Raw genomic sequence first — 21892 nt, 5'->3', positions numbered from 1 at the left:
CTTTGTAAAGACTCCAACGTCAGCCTTGCCTGTGTTCTTAGCTACAGGGACAGTTATCTGCTGGGAGTAAATTTACTGTCTTAAGAGTAAATGACTGCACTGTGGTAAAACGTGGGGATTTTTCCTAGGTAAGTGCCACCTTACCTGGATTTAACTTGCTGCTGCTGATGGGATGGGGGGAAATACTTGTTTACTGGCATCAAGTGAGGTATCTACATGCAGGCAAGGTTAGCTGGTTGTCAGATTTGATTAGTTCTTTGCAGCTGCTGTAGGCTGGACAAAGATATGTGGTGTCTTGATATTGGGAAGAGGCCGACCTGCCTACTCATGGTTCCTTCAAAACTGGTCCTCTTCAGCAAGTTGAAGAGCTTTTTGTAAGACTAAACCAAAGCAGTATTTTTTCCTTAAGGGAATAAGAAATAAAAAGAAAATGTTCTTTCATCTCCCCCCAACCAATTTTGCATCCTCCTTTCCATGAGGTAGCTAATCTTTGGAAGCATTGTACACCTGGAGTTGTATTTTCTTAGGAGGTTAAAATATCTCGGGTTGACTGGAGACAAAAGATTCTCAAATGGCTAGGGTTTTGGCCCAAGGGATGGACTGTGCAGGCTTTGGATGTGGGAAAGGTGTTTCCTGTAAAATTGAAGACTGGCCTAACTGGAGTTCAGAGTCCTGATCCAGCAGCAGTTGTTCCCAAACTCCAGCGATGCCTGAAGTGTGTGAAATGCAGTCCTGCAGTTGCCTTAATTGGAGATGGGAAACCATGTGTAAGTGCTCCATCAGCTGAACGAAGTGTCTGACCCTGCTGAGGCGTTTCTCCATAGATCAGAGAAGGAAGTGCCAAAATTGAAGTCTCTTTGGGCCATGCTTAATGTAGACTGAGTACACAGAGGGAAAACGTGAAGTACAGGAACTAGGGACCTGCTGAATCATGAACTATGACTGATTGTTGCTTCCTGCCTCCTCTTTAATATTTTAGTGAGTAGAATATTGGGGGGAAAATGGAAGGTTTAAGTTGAAAAGAGAATTGAACGTGGGGGCATCAAACCTGTGCTTTAGCAAAGTGTCCTGGTGCCTGGACTGTGGAGTAAAACATTCCTGCTTCAGTTTCCTGTCGTGGAGCTTTAATGCAAAGAAAACACTGTGGAGAATAATGAATTACTTGAAATGCAGCTGAAGAATTGAAGGTACTTGAATTTTCAATTCAAGTCCTCTGAAACAATGTAGTTGTCTAATAACCAGGTCTGTGGTGAGGGCCGTGTTGTGTTTATTAGTGAAGAGTTTGTTAAAAGTAGTGGGTGTGTGACTTTTTTGAAGTATTAAAACCAACTTTGTACATTTAACTCCTAAATAGAATTTGAAAACTAACTTACAGGGAGGGTGGTTAAATTTTCATTTTCTTGTGTGTTATTCAGGTACTTTGATGGCAACTTGGAGAAGCTCTTTGCAGAGTGTCATGTAATTAATCCAAGTAAAAAGTCTCGAACACGCCAGATGAACACAAGGTCATCAGCCCAGGATATGCCTTGTCAGATCTGCTATTTGAACTACCCAAACTCGGTGAGTACCTGGCAGCCAAGGTGGTATCAGACCAGTAACTCCCCCAACTTTGCTCTCTGAAACTTAACACATTGAGCAGAAGTTTGTAAGGACTTCTCCAACAGCATTTTGAAAAAAGCCTTTGAAATTGAGATTTCACTTTTTTCATTGAATCTTCTGATCTGTAGTATATGCATTAAAAAAAAGTGTTCAAGATTGTTTCTTAATGCAGTAAACCTTGTCTTGTGTGCTGCAGCTGATCCAAGTAATGTGGTAGGAGACCACTGGATTACATAGTGCTTTATGTGTTCTGTTTAATTCTTACCGAGTGGCTTGACAAACTTATTTTTTTAAACAAACCCCAAACAGTATTAGTTTACCCAAAATGGGATTGTATTTCCAAAGAAACCATTATCCTTTCTGCAAAAAACTTTGAGGGTCTGGGCAGCAGTGTAGTACAGCTGTTGAGAAAAGCAAGCAGTAGATAAAGTGATTTTCACTAAGGTCAGATAGCAATTGAGACATGCAAGCAAATGATATGTGAAGGAAAAAATACATGGAAAGCATGATGGGCAGAGGGATTTTCTTAAATAGAACGACAAGACAGGAAACAGCTTTAAATGTAGTAAATAATGATGCAAAATAATGAAGCTAGAAAGCCTAGAATAAAACTGAGTAGGAGCAGAAGTGGTGCTGTTCAGAGAACATGACCCATGTGGATATCTTTGGATCTTTATCATGTTTGTGCAGTACCTTAATTGGAGAAGATTAGGGTAGAAGTGCTTGCTGGGGCTCTAGATTAGTCTTATGGTTTGTGGTGAGATTGGTGATGGTGCTTTTTTTTTTTTAGCTATTCACAAATACTGAATGTTCTGATACACTAATCCAGGCTTTTGCTGTGTTTTGAACAGGCGAGGAACTTGTGGCTTTCCAGGGGTGGGACATAATGATGGGAGATCCTGAAAGAAAATGAGATTAGAAAAGCCTAAATATGAGAGTCTATCCGTGGCTTTGCCAAAAGGCAGGGCGCTGATGTATGTGAGGAATTCTTCCTCTGTTGGAACTTAGTGTTCCTGATAGAGCTGTCCTCATCCTCCAAAACCCTGTAATGTCTGCCTGACCTTTCAAGAGCAGAGCAGCCCTTAGATAAGCCTTCCACTCTTTCTCTGAGTGTTTTTTCTGAGCTTGCTTTTCAGCAAGAATGGAAACCATTATGAGCTTTAGGGTTTATGAGTTGCCTTGAATAAAGTACCCTTGCTGCTGTAGTCTGACTGCAAGCCTTTTCCTTGCTCTGGAAGAGGCAGAGCAGAGCAAAGCCCAATTTCCGGCAGCTGAGATTCTCAGTGTTAAGATCACTATTGCTGTTGACCCAGTAACCACAAGACTTTGTGCATCTCCTTTTAAGCCTTGTACACTGACTTCCTTTTTAGAGAATAGCTGCTAAGGAGAATCATTGCTTGTTTTGTCTAAAGAGGTTATTTTTTGAAGATAGACAAGCTTGAGAAATTTGTACTTAGCCAAACTTGTACTGTTTAATCACTGCAAACTTTCCAAGTTGAGTAGTAAGGAAATAATTTTGATTTTTGTCTCAGAAAAGGTCATCTTGTAAACTTCAAATTTAGGTTTCATGTTCTTAACATGTTGTTCTCCTGCTTTTTAATGTAGTTGCTGTGCTGGGTGTGAACAATATGCCTGGTGCTCACAACTGGCTGGCCTTTCCTCTGACTGGGGTACATGTGTTGCGAGAAAGCTGCTTCCCAGGCTACTGGAAAGAAGTGCACAAAGCACACTAACACGTCTTTCTTTTGTAGTTCAAATAGCACATTAAAAATAGTGGTGGCCCAGGGATCTTGCAAGTGAGCAGAGGTGTCTCTAAATTGATAGTGTTGTTTAAGTCAAGAGACAACAGAGGGGAACCTCTTTCTTTGCCATACCCCAAAGCTGGAGCATAGAGGAAAACTAATATTATTTCTTATTTTAAAAGGCTGTAGTGTCTCCTGTGTCTGAGGTGACTGTAAGCCATCTGGTTTGAAATCTGTTTTGAAGCTGTTTTTGGTGAATGTGAATTTTAAATTCTAGGATAAGTTATGTTCAATACCTAACCTAAAATCTCAGTTTTTAAATCCTCTTGCAATGGTCAGCTATTTTTTTCCCACCAGAAAAAGCTGGGGTTTTTTTTGTTTTTCTGAGAGCCCCTTTCAGCCTGTAGAAAGCTGGGAGTCTGGAGTGGGACCCGTTAAGAAATTTTACGGTGTACAGCTACTTCAGGAATGTAAGTGTCTTGAATATTTACCCTCTCATGGGGTCATTGCAGTGGTATTAGTCTGCCTTTGAAAGCACCTGTAAGAGAAATATGAAGTCTTCATAGCCCTTCAGTCATCTCCAAAGAACAGTGATTTGAGATTTTGAGAAGCACCTGTAAAATCAGGCATTTGATGCTCTCATGGCAGCCTGCACTCTGATGGTTTGAAAACTGAAGGGAGATACTTAGTCCTTCTGGGTTCCCATGAACCTGTGTCAAGTCCCAGTAGTAATTTCAGGTGAAATCCTTATTTGTGAAGACAGGACTTGAGAGGGTTTTGGCTTTGCCCACCTCCTCTCTTGCATCTTGCCCCTCAGGTCCCATCTGAGAGGAAGGCTGCTGGGGTGGGGGTGTTTGGGGAGCCTCATACTGTTGTCCAAACTGTGTGCTTGTTCTACAGACACGTAGATGGCTTCATCTGTCAGTGCTGTCATCATTACTGAAGTAAAGAAGGCCTGAGTGAGGCTGTCATGGTAAATGCATCTTGGGGCAGCTGATCCCTCTTTGGTCAGTTTGATGCTACCAGAAGAGTAGGGACAGGTATTGAGTGGCAGCCTGCTGCTGCTAGCACTTGGTGTCACAAGAAATGTAGGTGATGAGTATAGATAGGGTGAAAGTAGAGCTGTCCCCTGTGGAAACGTGCTGTTTCAGAAGTCAGTTACCCTTTACACTTTGTGGTTTTATGTTGGCCTTTTTACAAGCTCCCTTGACATCTGCTGTCAGCTTAGCTAAAAATAATTGGGAACTCCCTCAAAGTAAAGAAATTAGTTGAATGATACTCTGAATTCTTTGCAGCCTGGGAGGAAGCATGGTGGCTGCCTTTTATGTGGGCATTTAGCACATCTTTTCACTGTTTGAAGTAACTGCAGAGTCTTACATTGAAGATATGTGCTTACCTATGTTTGGTAGTGTGTCTCCCTGTGTGTGCTGACTGCAGGAGTATTTAGGTTCGTTAAGGGATGATCCTCTTGTCCATGCTTATTTCCCATTACATGTGGAGAAGCCATAATTCTAGGAAAAGTCAGTTCTGTCTTCAAGCTCCGTGCTGTTGTTTTCCTGAAAGTTATGTTGGGACTTTTCTACCATAACCCTTCATCTCCAGCATCTGACACTTGGCCACAGCAGCATCTGTGGAGCATCAGATACCTTGTTATCTGGCTCGGTAATGGTTCAAAAACTACAAGTGATTTTTTTTTTCTCTTCAGTCTTGAGGTTGATGTACATTGGCCCCATAGCTGCCTGCCTCCTCTCTCCTTGATCTATGGTGCTGACAGGACACACCACTTTGATTTTGATTTTTGGGGGGGTGGGTGGAGTGGTGTTTCTTTGTTTGTTCCAAAGAAAGCAAAGGTTTGGGTGGGTATCTCGGTTTTCATCTGGCATGAAGTCAGATGCTCAGTTCACTTGTCTCCTTGCTGACTGGCCAGGTTGGATTTAACTGCCTTGCTCCTCCTGGTAAGTGCTCTCTGGCAGGGCTGTGGGAACGGCAGGCAGAGTCGAGCCCGTTGGCTGCAGCATCACAGCATGTTTCCAAGCCTCAGGTTCAAACCTGTGGCTCTGTTGATGGCAGGAGTGCTAGACAAGTGTGAATCACAAAATGGCAAGGCTGTGGGAAGTATGTGCTAACAAGCACCTTCCCTGCGCAACCTGAGTGCTGTAGCATCGAAAGATGAGCATAACCTAGCTATTACGCCAGTGTTGGATGAACAAAATGGGTGATGTGGTGGCCGTAATCTTGAATCTCTAATTTTGTAGCACTCTCTTTTCTTAAAATGGACTCTCTCCTTAATCAACAGCATCCTCCTGCTGTTTCATGCTGTTCTGCAGAGGATAGCAGGTTTCTTTCATTCAGTGGGGTTTTGTAGCTGTTGATGGTATCCGAGGGTGGAGCTCTTGTCTTTTTCTTATTGGCTGAGAAGATGGTTTGAAAAGCTAAACCATCAAATAGTAACCTGCATAGTGGTACGAGTGAATTGTTTTAAATATAGTTTGTCCTTGCCTCTAGCTCTGAGCATAAAATAGCTTTGAGATGACTGGAGAAAAGGAACTTAATTTCAGTCTTCCTCAGCAGTGTTTGCTTCTCCACCCCTTGTGTAACCATTCAATCCCTGATGATATCTTGACATACTCTGTGTAGATGATGCGTACACAGGTGAAGTTGTCCTTGTTGCTGTCTGCAACAGCTAATCATTATTGAATTTTGTTTAGTAATTTATACCTGCCATTTAGGATCTTTAGTGCTTTCATCTGATGAGCATCGGGTTTCAGAGGGAAGTTTACCAAGTAAGTTGGCAAACTTTATGTGTATGCCTTAAAAGCGTAAGTGCACACAATTCTTTCTGTTTCTGTTGTTTAGTGCTCACCCAGTAGTGCGGACAGCTTGCTGATCACTTACTGTTTCCTGTATAAGAGGGAGCTAAATTAGTGCCTGTGCATAGCTGGTGTGCATATTCTGGGACTTCTGGGCAGTACCCACATGTAATAGCAAGCCAAGTGGAAAAAAGAGGAGGAGTCTCTGTATTGTAACTGTGACCTGTGTGGTGGTGTTGCATTTATTTTACTCATTTGGAAGAGTAGAACAGTGGAGAAACATGCTATGCTCTGTATATATTCCTAAGACAAGGATCAATTTAAATGGGCAGACAGATGGAAACTTCAGCCCCACCTTTCCTTGCTGCTGGGGTCACGGAGCTTTGAAAGCATGACTAAAAGCTGCATTGGCAATGTTCTCTAGTAGTGATGATACAAAATAAATAGTACTGTCTCAAGTTTAGTGTGGGGGATGAGAGATGTGATAAACTGCACAGCACCAAGAAGGGTGAAATGATCAAATGAATTGATGTAATAAAATGATCCAATGTCTTGTGTGTTTTGTCACTGCAGTACTTTACTGGCCTGGAGTGTGGACACAAGTTCTGTATGCAGTGCTGGAGTGAATATTTAACTACCAAAATAATGGAGGAAGGCATGGGACAGGTAAAATTCCAACTCGTCTACCTCATGACTTCTTTCTGGAAATTCTGTGTATTGGAGAGGAAAGGGAAATAAAGGGGAGAATTCTTCCCCACTGAAGTTTTTAAAAAAAGAGAGTGACAAAGAAAACCCAAACCTCAAAGCTTTGGGGGCTGCAGTCTTTGCCACAGGTGAAGCTGAAGGGAACTACATGGAATTAGCCTGAGTGGGAGGAGTCGTGCTGTGCACCGTGGCACATCTGGGTTGTGATGACAGCAAAAATAATGCATTGGCTCTATGTATTGTGGTTAATTCTGTTGCCTTGCAATTTTGTGGTGCAAAAGTAGGATAAAGACTGTTCCTTTTATGACCTTTGCTTTTTTCAGACAATTTCATGCCCTGCTCATGGCTGTGATATCTTAGTCGATGACAATACAGTTATGTAAGTATGATGAGTTGCTACCTCTTGGCTTCCCTATCATTTTCCATTTTGTTACTTGTGTGCTATTCAAATGTACTGGCCGTTAAAGAAAACTGCATAGAGACTTTAAGGCAGCAGAGAGTTTGGTCTTGAACTGTCTATTTTGAACCAGTATGTCTCTTAACTTCCACAGTACTTGGAGGAAAAAATCCTTGACCAATTTGGTCAGCATGACAGCAGAATAAACACCAGGCAGTCTTTCCAAACCCTGTTTAACTGCTTTGTGCACTTTGTTTCCTTTGATTTACATAGGAATTTAGGACTTCCAACCTAGGTCAACCCACTGGTTCACCAAGTCCTATAGCTATAGTTAGTATGTGAGTCAGAGGAAAGCAGTCCTGTGTGGGGTGTGTTTTATGTCCTCTGATAGAAAGCAGTTGACCCTCAAACATAAGATTTGATTAAGCTGGTATGTCAGCCTGTGTCACTTTGCTTATTAAGTTGTCCGGCTGTAGGATGACAGCTCGTACACAGTGGAGCAGTGAATTCATAAGCTTCCTTCTCTTTTATATTGGGTGATGTTATTGCATGAGTAACATCCTTCATAATTCTGAACCTTGATTAAGTTCATTTTAATTCTTCATGCTAAAAAGCATCTAAATAGAAGCTTATTCTGTTATCGTCTTCATTCCTTCCTTCCTGCAGTCTGACTCACTCATTGATATTAATTTGCTGGTTTTTATATCAGTTGCTTTCAGAGTAGTGATTTCCTATATCCCTCTGCATTGGAGTCTCTGTTAGTCATGAAGTGTAGGTTGGATAGAAGTGGAAGTAGCTGAAATGTTTTCATGCCCTGTGGAAGGGTGTCTTGTGGACTTCAGTGGGTGGAAACTGAACTGAAGTCGGCATAGTATCTTGAGTGACTTGATTGAGATTTGTTTACTGCAGTCTGAACTCAACTTCTGGTGTCACACAGTCTCAGCAGGAAATGAGGGTTTTCTTGATCGCAGCAGTTTGAATAAGTGGTTCAAATAGTGCAAATAAGGTAGTCTAGCTGAAATCAGTGGAGGCCGGGATGGTAGCAGAAGCAAGGAAAGGGTAGAAAGAGGAGAGCGGCTCTGGGTTTTGTTGCTATGGCTTCTGTTACTACTGCTTGATATTAGTTAGTAGGTCTGACTGTCCTTATGCTTTACTTCATGGCTTTCATAGCACAGAAAACCACGACACTGGTGTGAATCTGTACAGTCTTCATTCAACTCATACCATGCACTGTGGTATTCCTGCCCACCTATAAATGGTGGAGAGATCTGGGGTCTATGATAGTAAAACGGCATCTAGGTGGTAAATCAAACACATTCTCTAAGTAAAACTATAAAATGTTTTTTGTGGAGGTAGAAATCCACCTTTCTGTGATCATACAGGGGACATCTAGAATGTCTGGGGAAGGGAGCTGCACCTTTTTTAATCTTTTTTTCCTCTGCAGAAGCCTAATGCTTTCATTTAAAAGCAAAGATGGACAACTGTGACGATCTTATGACACGGCATGAATAAAAATGTAATTCCAACTGGAATCTGCACCCCCTCTCATGCCCCTAATTATTCTGGTTCTTAGGTCTTTTTTACAAAGTCTCCAGCTCTAGGTTTCCAACCTGTAGGAACCTAAGATTCATATGCAATAGACATCAGTTTCTTTATCCATCAGAAAATCGAAGTAGATAGGCCAAGTTATTAATTTGCGCTCTTCTCAGTACATGCCCTCAGCAAGGCAGTATATCTCCAAGTTGAATTATCTCCATATGAGTCCAAACTGAGTCAGATGACTTTCCTGGATTTGTGTGTGTTTAGCTAGCTTATTGTCTGGGGTTTTTTTGTTACTGTTGAGCTTAAGTAGGAAGGTTGAAGAGAAGGGTCCCTTTCAGCTCTTTCAAGACCTTCAAACTGGCTGAAGGTAATCTTTCTATCCCTTGGTCACCTTTGCTAATGCTGCTGGTAATTGCTTTAACCTACATGCAAAGATGTTGATTTCATTAATAAGCAAGGCAGGCTTCCTTTATTACTGGTGTGTCTAACAGCCGCTGCTCGTGGGTGGCAGCAGTCTGGTAGTACCTTCTGAGAGTCAGCCCACTCGGTGGGAATGGATGGATTTTTGGGTTCCTGTATGGAAGTTGTATGGAGTGCTGCTTAATTTTTAATTTTCTTTTGCATTATTGCAAATGCCAACGCTTCAGCGTTGGATCAGAATGTAGTAGGGTCTTGAAGTAGTTCCTTTGGGAGGGTGTTTGACATATCACGTGATGTGCATTTTGTTAATTCCACTGACTGGTGTCTTGGAGGAGTTTGCATTATCAAACCAGCACAAAAGTATAAAACTTATGGTCTGATAAAGGATTGCTGCCGTCTTTGGATGTATTTTTGAGATTGTGTAGTTCTGAACTGAGCTGCCAGAAAAGATCAAGAGTTAAGTTGGTTTTGCAAGCAGTTTGCTTTTCCAGCCTGGCTTCTTAAGTGCGGTTGCCTCTCTTATAGCTTGGCTTACAGAGGAATGCACCCCAAAGGATGGCTCATGGACACTGGGCATGGTTTTCATCTCTTAATTTGCCTAGTTTCATTTATTGTTTGTCAAAAGACAATAATATTCAGAGCAAAGTTCTCAAAGGTCTTGACCTGAGTGATGCTGCAGATGTGCTGCTGTACCTAGAGCAGGTGAGGTTGCTAGTGTGGAGTGACCATAGGCAGTTGGGTAAGCAAAAAATGGGATTGTGTGCTCAGTGTGCTCTGGTTAGCTATGACATTATTTTTCATTTAAATTCCAGTTCCTGATAGCTATATATAACACGGGTTTTTAAAGTGACATTTGCTATGCCTAGAAGCTTGGGTATGGAGTAAGAAAGATTCATAATTCATATTTTAAGTTCAAATTCTTCTTTCATTCTTTAATAAGTTTAACTCCAAAATTGCAGGCTTGCTGTGGATATGGGCTTGATGAGATGCTTTGTCAGCTGATTTGTTTTATTTTAGCACTGAGAATTTGGCTACAATGTGCTATGTTTATGTAATAAGCAGCATGTTGTTTGGTGGGGAGCTCCCTGGACTGCTAAGGGGGTAGAATTTATGCAGCATCACATAGTCACACGCGCTGTTCTTTAATGATGGTTGGCGTGATAATGTGCAGGAGTACGCTTGATTTTTGGCTGCACCCTGAAATGGATAATCTATTCATTTCAATATTTATACGTGATATGCTGTATAAAGCTGTACTCTACGGTTTGATTTTAAAACAGAAATACATCCAAGTGTGTATTTGTCCAGCTTTATATTGTGAGGTTATATATATGCAGAATACACTTCAGTTATAACTGAAAGTTGTATATAAAAGCGTTCAGCAATACATAATTAAATTACTTTGAATGTATCTAGGCTGGACAGTCTGCTAATGCCAGCTGAGTTGGTCTGTCCAGGAGAAAAGTGGTCACCATGATTTTAAGGGATTACTGTGTCTGGTTTTCTTCTGCTCTCCTGCTTCTGAGCTGACTTAAAGTCAATGTTGTGTATACCTCTATGATGTTGAATTTAAACCAACTTTGTTTTTATGGTAAATAGATTAAAATCACATTAACTTTTAAACTGAAGCTGTAGCATTCCGCAGTAACCCAGATAACATTAGATATACCAAAGTTAGTAACCACAACAGTTGTTCTGGAGCTTTTTAAAGGGTTTTGCCACAAAATGTGCATGTTTAATGTAAATGAACTAATGAAATTGTTTTGCTCTGATTCTTGGGCTGTTCAGAAAAGTGTGTTTAAAAAAAAGAATCCCCACAGCAAGAGGTTCGGTTTTCTTGGTTTGATTCTGAGGCTAGTATTCAAAGTTAAATACAATAGTTACCAACAAGATTTCAGAGTAAGGTAGTAAGTAAAGAGAGAACAGGTAAGTACAAAAAAAGTATAATCATAGAAGGAAGAATCAAAATAACTTGTCTGAACTTACTGGCTATGCATAGAAAAAAAATGCATTTTCTACTACAGTAATTTTTCTGTGTTTCTTCCCTTTCCACAGGCGTCTGATCACAGATTCTAAGGTTAAATTAAAGTACCAGCATTTAATAACCAATAGTTTTGTAGAGGTGAGTGTTTTATTTGAATTTTTTAATGACTTCTAGGTTATTTTTGCTTTGCACGTGTACCAAACCAGAGCAGTGAGGCTTGTTTATTATAACTGTTATATTTTTAACAGTTATATAAACATATTATATATATAATAATATATAATAAATATATATAATATGTTTATTATAACTATTATAACTTGTTTATTATAAGCAGTCTTTTTTGCATAGCTTCTAATCAAGTGTAATTACAAGTTAGGGTCTTCATAGGGGTTATTTGATAGCCCATTTAGTTACAGGTACAGTTGTAGGGGAAAAAAAAGTACAGGACAAAAGACCTAGAGGTATAGTAGACAGATGACATTGGAAATAAAACTGCAATATTGCTTTTAACAAAATGCTAATAGGTTTGCAACTTCAAAATAAGAATAATCCTAGAGAAATGTGCTTTGGAAGATTTTCCACTGTCCCAGTTTCCCAGTTGTATCCTTCTAGATTCACTGTAGAGCCTAGTAAGTTGTTACTGGGATTGAACTTCCTTTCCTTGTTTGAAGTGATGCACACAGTGGTTTCTTTTTAATGCAACACCGGAGATAAACATGTGTTGCAGGCTGGAAGACTGACAAGTCTAGCAGTGCAGACCCATATCTGGCTGCAGTACAGCAGGAACAGGCGATGAGATGGTGTTCAGGGGGTGTTAAAGTGGTGCTTGTAAAAAGCTAGCCTGCATGGTGTGAGCAGTGTTTCAGAAGGGCTGTTGCAGTGGTGGAACAGAGATGGGTAGTTGTAAAGAACTTGACAGATGCTTTTTTCAGTGGAAAGCTTCATACTTTTCAAATGTTTTCTCTGGGTGAGCTGGGAGGTCAGCAGAAATATTTACGCTCCGCATCTTTCATAAGAGGCCATTTGACAGTGAAGAGTTGACTATCGTAATCCTGCTTTCTTTGAGTAGAAAGAGAGTAAATGCTTAGATTGAGGAGACAGCACTCTTATTGCAGAGGATTTGTAAGACAGGATTGTGACTGCAGGTCATGTTTGAAAGGATGAAAAAGGGATGAAGGGCAGGTAGGGTCCTTGTGCAGCATCCTTCTATTATGTGTTTGTTCTTTTTGCTTTATTTCATAGTGTAATCGACTGTTAAAATGGTGTCCTGCCCCAGATTGCCACCACGTTGTTAAAGTCCAATATCCTGATGCTAAACCCGTTCGCTGCAAATGTGGACGTCAGTTTTGGTAAGAACAATCAAATACAAGATGTTGCTGTTGCTTTTTACTTACTAACATCAAAGTGTATTAGTATGTATTCCGTAAGCCTTTATACTGGGGTGTGGGTTAGATGGTGGGAGAAGCATGGGGCGGGCTTCACATGGTAAGCCAGGATTAGATCCAGCTGACTGCAAAGCACTGTGTAACTTGCTCTCTGTCTCTTGGGCCTGCTTTGACATGGAGTCAGATCTAGCTTTCACTGAGAGATGGCCTTCAGCTGAATGGTTTCAGGTTAGGTAAAGTTCTTGTCTCTGTGTACTGTATAGAATCAAAGTGTATTTAGATATATATATATACACACACAGAGCTCTGAAATGGCCATTGAGGGATCTGAGTGTTGGGGTTTTTTTAAACATGTATACTCTTTCCTTAGGACTGGCTTTGGTCTTTCAGCAGAGCAACCCAGAAGAAAACTTATGCAGTGTTAACCTAGTTAAATAAAAGTACAATTATCTGCCCTGTTTGCTTATTTTCCCCTATCTTTCACTTACAGCTTTAACTGCGGTGAAAACTGGCATGATCCTGTTAAATGCAAGGTGAGCACGTCAGAGTTCTTTTCTAAATACATGACTTGGAAAAGGTTAAAGTCGATTTATGTGCAAGATGTAGAAATGAAGCATAAGTTTTGCAGTTCTTCACATCAAGAAGCATAGTAGTTCACCTGTTTACATCATAGTGTGATAAGAATTGGTGAAATTATACTGGATGCCTTTAGGATCCCTCAAAGTCTGACCTTGTGAAGGAGCAGTGCCTCAGCCAGATGGGGAAAATGTCTGGAGGAGGAAGCTGCTCAGCTGTGACCCTCTGAAGAGGAATGAAGGTGCTTCAGGAGTGAATACTTCACTTGACAACAAGCATTCCTGTAGTAGGCATTTCTGCAGGTGGTCGGTGCTTCGGCAGGCTTGTGACTTGGACTGAAGGAATTAATATGGTCCTGACACCTATTGCTGTGCAGTGAACTCTAGAACTGTTTGTGGAGCTGTCAAAAGCTGTAATCAAGCCTGGGATCCTGTGGGCTGTGCAGAACCCATTGACAGCTGTATTTCATGTGTTGGACAGAGCAGTCTGTGTTCCTAGTGACAAATGCAAAAAAACTTTCTGGGGGAGAGGGGAGGGAAACCTCACCAAAGGCTTATCATAGTTTAGCTGATTTTTCCAGGCTATTGGAAAGTGGTGAGTTTATTATCTAGCAGGTGCAAGCAGTCTTTTGCTTCTGTTACTTGCATTTGTTTGATAAAGCCACGTTGTCAGTAAGGTGTGTTTTTTTTTAAAAAAAATAAAAGAAAAAAAGGTGAGTTGCAAGCCTAAGGAAGAACTTGGCTTGATGTAAAGCTAGGCATCATAGAGGGTCTGACTGCAGTTTTGGCAGATCACTGTTACAACATCTGTATTTTAGAGCCCCGCCTGAAGTTTGTGTTGATTTAACTTAAGAACTGCGAACTCATTGCTGAAGCATTTGTGCTGAGTGATTGTGCTCGCTGGATCAGGATGGTGCTGCAGGAAATATCTGCAACTGAATTAGTTGCTGTTTGCTCTGCTTTCCAGCACCAACCCCCCCTCCTGTAGTCTCATGTGGCTATGCATTCCTTACTATTACCTTAATGTAAGTGTCTGTCCTAGGAACGCTTACAGTTCCTCTATTTAAATGTAGCTCTCTTAATTTTTCTAACAGTGGTTAAAGAAATGGATTAAGAAGTGTGATGATGACAGTGAAACTTCTAATTGGATTGCAGCGAACACAAAGGTGGGTTTTTTCTCATAATATATATTTAGATTTATCAGATGAAAAGAAGAATGACAGCCTAATTCCTCTGTGCTAGGATTATTTTCTGTTGCATGTCATTAGTTAAGAGCAAGCCTTAAAATCCACCGTGCACTGAAGTATCCTTGTTTGAAGAGCAAATAGGTGTTACTGCCTCGAATCAGGTGAGGTTCTTTGGGTTAAGTGGAGTTTGCTCTTGTAAGAAAGAGTTAATTGTAGACCCAAAGGAAGGTCAAGTTTTTAGGTCATGGGCTCCTGTCTGGCACTGGTGGCTTCCCTAAGCAAATCTGTGCCTCGCCAAGTGTGTGAAACATGTTAACACCACCCATGGCTTGATTTGGCTGTGGTAATTTACATCTGCCTTTAAATCCCCTGGGTTGGCCTCTTGGAGTTGTTCATTTCTGCTGGGCAGGATTCCAGATACAGACTGGCAGAGCAGCTGTTAAGATTTTATTATGTAAATGTCTTTGTTCTAGCTAGCCCAACTTTGCCTGAAACTTCAGCATTTGTTCAGTTTGGGACAAATTAAACAAAGGTTGGCATGGTGGCAAGAAAACAAAAGCAGCAGATGCCATTGGGCTGTTAGGAGCACACCTGGGTCTCAGACTGCTGAGCCAGGAGGATGGAAGAAGGTGGGGAGGGTGTGAGGAAATGGCTGCTTTGTTTTCTTAGCTCTGTTGTGTAACTGGTTAATGGTATTGTTTGCAGCAGTTGCTGCTTCTTTCTGGGGCTGGCTCTGTGTTTTTCATTGAACTGGAATGTTGCATTATGGTGAGAGCAGAAACACCCATTGCACAGAAATGCACAGTTAAAGTCAGGCTGAAATTGTGCAGTCTCAGCTGCTTACTTCTGTTTCATGGGCTGAGACTTGTGTGGTCCCTGCTTGGAGGCTGAACGTTGCTCAATAAAGCAAACTTGGCTTTTTCTGCGGTGGGTGTGTTCAAAGTGTATTGTGGCACAAGAACTGAACCAAATTTTCTCAGCTTGCTTGGTCTTCAGGTATTGCCTGTATTAAACTTGAAGAAGGGGAGCTAAATAGCTGGAAAGGGCTCAGTGTAAGCATATGTAAAGCAGCTTTAAGCCTTGAGTATCTAATATTTGGGACATCAGAATGGCCACAGCCCTACTTTGCCTGTGTTGCAGTCTTACTTTGCTTGTGACAAAGCCTTTGAGAGCCAGATCAGGTGCTGCTGCTGATTACCCTCAGGGGTGTGATACCGGTCATGGCTGTAGGTCTGTTGGTCTTCTGTCTGCCCCAACCTTGGCATATGCTGCTGAAGACCAGGATTTGAGCTCTCCTTGCTGGGTTTTATTATGACCAAATGTTAAGCTTTCCATTACTGGATTCTGTACTCATTAAAAAGATGAAATGATATATACATATGTGTTAATGTAGACCAAACATGAATAATGTGCCACTAATGCTGGCTACTGGAAATAGGAAGCTACTTGTGTCTCTTTCAGACAAGATGATGCTTTCTGCAGCTTGCTTGCCCACAGACTTAAGTATAGACAGAAATATTGTTGTAAAGGTGATGTTTTTTTTTTTTTTCCCCTGTCAAAATCTGGACTTTCTCAGGTAGGAGCCATGCTACTGGTTGAGCTGATATTTAAAGCATAGCTCAGACTGTCAGGAATAGTGTTGAATGGCCAGAGTAAGAAGGCTTTTTTTGTGTGGAACACCCATCCAGAGGATGCTGAGGAGGGCAAATGAGAATGGCCAAGCCATGCTGGCATCAGCCCAGCTTATCTATTAGTTCCTGTAGTCCAGTGTCAGCAGCAGAAGAGCTGTTGTCCTTGAACATTCCTGTCTAAGCTACTTCATCTGATATCATACGAGATGTTCCTACCTCAAGAAAATACTTTGGAGCCCAGGATGTACAGCAGCAACAGGAAGAACAATAACATCGGGGTAATTACACCGGACATCTGAACAAGCCAACTGTCCTGGAGTCTTATGGTATCCATATCAATTGAATTAACTGCAGGACAATATCACAATTCTTCTCTTTCCAAACTGATGCTAGATTCAACTGAAGGGAAAGTTGGCAGGAAACATAACCCACCCCTTGTAATGATCTCTGGCTTCTTGTGGGCAGCAGAGATGCGGAAGGTGGTAATTTCACACTGCTGTAATGATGAAGCATGAGCAACGCTGGCTGCTGAAACATGTGCAGTCAGAGCTCTGTAGCTTTTGGAGAGCCAGATTGACCCAGAGCCATGGGGCTGCCAGCCACTACCTCCTCTTGCCTGAATTGCCTGCTGGCCCTTGGCCAAAGGCACAGAGAAACCCAGGTGCCCATCTGACAGCGACACAGTCCTGCTCCTGTTCAGAGGGACGAAGAAAAATTCTCTCCTGCTGTAGCATGAGGTTGTAGCGATACACTGGGATAGGAATTGCATGGTTGTAGTACACATACATCTGTGTCTCTACTATTTCTAGCAGGAAAATGGGGCAGTTATGTTTGGGGAGGGATATTTTGTGCCTTCACAGCTGTTTGCTTCAGTGAATGCTAGTCAGAGCCCAAATTCTGTGTTGAATTTCTTCATCCTGAAGAACCTGGAAGGGAATCGGATCAGGTACTGTCCGATGCAAAAATCCCTTTTTTCAGTGGGGAAAAAATCTCCAAGTAATTTCATTGCTACTATAGTCTCCATTGCTGTTTCTAGCTTTTGAGAAGTGCTTTCTTGAGTCCTCCAAGCATGATGCTGAGCCGCAGTCCTGTCCCATGTGGTCTCCGTTCAGAGAAGAAAACTTCCTGTCTTACCAAGATGAAGGTGTAAGATTAAAACACCAGAACTCCTGGAATGTGGGCTTGAAATCTGGGTAATTCTTTGCAACAGGAGAATGAGATACATTTGTTCCAGCTTGCTCTGGGAGACAGAGCAGGAAAGGAAAATTGGGCAATATTATGAGAGAATAGAAGAGTGAAACCTAGCTGAATTGGTTTCTGTTCACAAGCCGGAGTGATTTGATGCATTTTTTTTTTGTGAACTATGTAGAATGGTCTCAATGAAAAAGGAGATTTGAGTAGCAAGTTTTGTGGTTTCCTATATAACTTTTTAAATTCTGCATTCATTTATTTGCATTTAGGAGACCTGCACTAAATTCTTTCTGCTTGTACAAAAGATACTGCCCTTGCAGTGGAGAGTGTGCTGGAGTTGATAGCCTTTTGCTTAAGATACTTTCACATATGAGTTGAGCTTAACTAAATTAATTGAAACTTGAGATAAGCCAATACAAGTTCTTTAACAAGCCTTTAATTCTCAGTCTTTTTGCAGGGAGGGGTTGAATACTCCAAAGTTTTGCACATTTCTTTCTTTTTCAGTTAGTTGTACAAACCTGGTTCTTAAATAGTTCCTTGAATTAAACCAGGCAGGTTTCAGGTATTGTTTGGGTTTTGTAGCTTTGGGAATAAAGAAACCACATAGATCAGGTACTTCTGTTAACTGGACCTTCAGAGGAGTAAGAAACATTGAAAACTTGGATTTGTGCATTTTTTGGGGGCTCTTAAGGTGTATCAAGACTGCCTGAAAGGAGCTTAAAAGGAGGGGGGATACCTGTTTCAAACCTGAGTTTCAGTGATGTTAATCTTTCTGCATCTTAGAATACTAAAGAAAGAAGAACAAAGATGGTAGTGGTGCGGGTCTTCACCCAAGGCACTGTTTTGTTTTGTTTTGTGGTGTGGGCTTTTTTCTGTTGCTGAAGTTAAATTGATGTAAATGAAAGTTGTTAATCAGATACAAAAATGCCCCTGCCTTACCACTTCTGGCTCCTGGCGTGTCACTGTCTCATTATCTCGCAGGCTAGACAGGGCTTGAATGCCTGATGTATAAAACAGGCAGATTTTGTTCCTCCAAAAAAAGCTATTGGCTATTTTTCTCCTGTGAGATAAAATGGCATGAAGTCAGTTCTCTTCCTTTTCAGGTCACTTTTTAATGTCTGAACATGTACTCCCTCTGTACCTTCTGGAAGTCCTACATTTGTTCTAATGCGTGGAAATTCTGGCAGCCTGCTAGATCCTCCCCGGGTACCAGCATCGAACTTTGCTCTTTCATTTCTCACCAGCAGAGTTTTGTGCCAAAACTGTGAACAGCATCTTTCTGAGATGTCAAAATGCCATCTTTTCCTCTCGGATGAGCAAGTGTTTAAAATACCCTGCTTTGCTCAATGACTCTAGGTGTTGTCACGATGTACTATTTCACACTAACCATAATTAAGTTCAGTGGTTTTGGATTTTGTTGAAATGTATTATGAAATCTCCATGGCATTTAAGGTTTTGGGGGTTTTTTTGGTACGATGGTTTATAGGTGATGATGTTTCTGTTGACATGGCCGGGAGGCTGATGTACATCAGTTGCCTCTGGGTGTCCTGAAGAAGGCAAAACTGTTTCAACTGCCCTGAAATATGTTTCTAATTAGCCTCCTGTTCATAGAACAGCAGCTGAGGTTATGCTGGTTTACGTAAACACAGCCTTTTATGATAAAATAGAGATTGTTCTCCTTTGCCAGGCTTGCCTGCGATTTTGTTTCAAAGTGCAGTGTGTAAGCGCAACACCGAATTGTTTAGAGTGGAACAATGTTAATGAGGTCACTTCTGCATCGTGGCACAACAGATAAAGTGCAGAATAATGTACCAGTTTAGTAATTTGATTTGCTGGCTATTATGTTGTTGCGTAGCTGTAATTCTCAATAAGATCTTCCTTCCCTATCCTTCTTAATCTACAAATCTCTCCCACTTGTTGCATTGGTGGCTTGAGTAGTTGCTGCTTTTTTCTTTCCATCAGTGTTCAGCATTTCTTTAGCATGTTCTTCTCATGGCTTTCCCTTAATTTTTAATGATATTCAACTTTTACACAGGTTCACGCATCTGTATAGCTCACTATGTAATCTGTCTTCCTCATGCCCTGCTTGACAGCTGTATAAAGGCTCGAAAAGAATGGTGTTCCCTGTAATAAAAGGGCTGTAATTAGGGTCTTTTTGTTCTAGTTTGCATCATAGGGCTAGAAGCCCTAAGTGCCGTGCAGTATTGACACACTGAAGATCTTGGTCTCATCCTCAAAGACAGGAGAGCAGAATTTCGGTGCTCCTAATTGAGCCTAGCTATGGATGAGGATGACCCCATGTCCTCATGGTGCGGACATGCCCCACTGCACCCCTCCAGCTTGGCAGGTTGTCTGGGAACTGTTTCTCTCTTCTTCCAGTTGTAGGATTTTCCTAAGCAGGAGTGATTGCTGCAGCTGTTTGTTTGGATTAGCGACATCTTCCACTGAGGCATGCGGAATGTCAGCATCTCATCAGATAAGATGGGTTTGGAAGAAACTGCACAGCTCTGTGATCGTCATCTTCTCTTGAAAAACTGTTCATCACCGTGTGCCCCAGGGTCAGCGTTTGAGTGACGCAGAGCTGTGTTGTGATGTGACAGGGGTGCACTGCCACTGTTCATACATATTATCCAAGTGCTGATGAGCTAACTGAGCAGGGATCTTCACAGTTGTGAAAGCTATCGAGGGGATAAACCTAAATTTGGGTCCTGAGGTGCCTGTGTGGGATTGGAAGACAGAGGAGGGCTGCCTGGAAAAGGGAAAATAGATACTGCACTGGGTAGTGTGCTCAAAGGAAAGACCATTTTTGACTGACGTTCACAGAACTGCTTTGACTGATGAACTGGGAAAAGCTTACCTGGCTGACTATCCATCGTATGGACAGACCAAGAGGGTATCTTGATGTTGTCCCCCCTGAGCAAGCCTGCAGGGGAGCTCATTTGCTTCGTTTAATCTCTTTGTAGTACAGCTACTCTGTAGGACAAACACAGACAATGAGGAGGAAAGCAGGTCTGGAAAAAATCCCCTGAGGAACTCACCCAAAAAGTGTTTTAGCCTTTTTTCCCCCCTTTTCCTCTGTACTTGCTGCTTGATTTTAACCTGATGAATTCCTTGGCCCAGCTCTTGTGCAGCTGCTTTGTGTCCTGGCATTAGAGAAGTGCCACGGGGACAGCAAAAAGCAACAAAAGAGAGTTGGACCAGTTTCCTTTGCTCATAGGGGCAGATTAATTTATTCTTGCAACCCTGGCTTTTTATACTTATTGGGATACTAGAGAAATAATATTTCATGCTCTACATGAGTTAAATATCGTTTTACAAAGTGGCCGTATGCTGCTGATGTGTGAAAATTATATTGGTGTTACAAAAAAAAAAACAACCCCAAAACCTCTTCCTCAAAGACTTCCCTGTGCAGTGCTGCTCTTTGATATCCTTGTATTTGTCAAAGGCCTCCTTCCCTGAAAGGGGAGCCCCATGTGGACTTTTGTAGGAAAGCCTTCAGTGAGATGTCACATGAAGGGGGAAAACGGGACCTGATGGGAAATGTGGAAATTCCTCAGGAGGAAAAGTGTCTTTTTAGCTGACAGAACATCTTTGAAGCACACTAGATTCTTGCGGCATGTTTTCAGGTACTTTTTGGGTGGCATTTTACAACTGCAGGTGTCTTGTATTGATTAAAAGTATGGCATCAACTTTTTTCAGTTTGATTGCTGAAGTGGACCAAACACTTGATGGTGAGGAAAGCAAGATGCCTTCCTCATGGCTGTTGTAGACCATGACTATTGCTGTGATTTTGGAGAAGGTCATGAAATTACCCATCCAGCGTACCACTATGATAGCAACATAGATAAAATGTGTTATTCCTTAGGGGTTTTAGCTATCTAGCTGCTCTGATTTTGGAAATATTTTAAGGCATGACTTGGAAGAGGATCTCGATGATCAAAGGGAAGAAGTAAACTATGCATTTCACTTGACATGTTATCTCTTACTGCCATGGGAACCCTTCTAACTTCACAAGACCGTTGTGGGTTCTGTGCTTTCCCTGCTAATGGTGCTCTCTGTCCTGTGAACAGGAATGCCCAAAATGCCACGTCACCATTGAGAAGGATGGGGGCTGCAACCACATGGTCTGTCGGAACCAGAACTGCAAAGCGGAGTTCTGCTGGGTGTGCCTGGGCCCCTGGGAGCCCCACGGATCTGCCTGGTGAGTTCAGGAGTGTGCCTTACTAGAAGGTGAGGAAGCCAGGATGCAGATGGCATCGATTTGGACTGAAATCTGTGGAATTGGTGTCCCTGTTACAGGTACAACTGTAATCGCTACAATGAGGATGATGCGAAGGCAGCAAGGGATGCACAGGAGGTGAGTCCATAACCTTTGGTGGTGAGGGAGATCACCAACCCTGTGGCATGCTTTCTGTAAACCTATAAATCTGCCCTGAAGAGTTTGCTGGATTTGGGCACAAAGCCAAAGGACATTCCTGTGCAGCTTTGGACTCTTGCTTTGTACCAGGAAAAAGAAATAATGTTCAAAGCCAATTAAACCCACTTTAAAGAGCATGTTAACTCAGTTAGCTGTATTGCTGCCTTGCCTGTTTTATAGCAGCTCTTCACGTGAAGTCGTCGTAATGCCGTGGGTCTGAGACAACAATCCTCACATCCTTTGTAAAATGCTCTTTACCGCAAAGTTCTTAATGTGAATCCTGAGGTGTTTAAAACACAGCAGA

At 41.8% G+C, this 21892-nt stretch overlaps 1 protein-coding gene across 1 annotated transcript in view; it reads left to right on the top strand.

Moving 5' to 3' along the window:
- Nucleotides 1-21892, top strand: part of ARIH1 (ariadne RBR E3 ubiquitin protein ligase 1) — a 62504-nt gene that overhangs the window by 33949 nt on the left and 6663 nt on the right. Inside the window, exons 3-11 of the mRNA XM_064456884.1 lie at nt 1416-1560; nt 6725-6817; nt 7180-7235; nt 11271-11337; nt 12445-12551; nt 13078-13120; nt 14257-14328; nt 21242-21372; nt 21471-21528. Of these exons, the coding sequence (XP_064312954.1) occupies nt 1416-1560; nt 6725-6817; nt 7180-7235; nt 11271-11337; nt 12445-12551; nt 13078-13120; nt 14257-14328; nt 21242-21372; nt 21471-21528 (772 nt within the window). The remainder of the gene's footprint in view (nt 1-1415; nt 1561-6724; nt 6818-7179; nt 7236-11270; nt 11338-12444; nt 12552-13077; nt 13121-14256; nt 14329-21241; nt 21373-21470; nt 21529-21892) is intronic.

The sequence above is a fragment of the Phalacrocorax carbo genome, chromosome 7 (assembly GCF_963921805.1).
Source record: "Phalacrocorax carbo chromosome 7, bPhaCar2.1, whole genome shotgun sequence".
NCBI lineage: Eukaryota > Metazoa > Chordata > Aves > Suliformes > Phalacrocoracidae > Phalacrocorax > Phalacrocorax carbo.
This window is presented reverse-complemented; position numbering and strand designations above follow the sequence as displayed.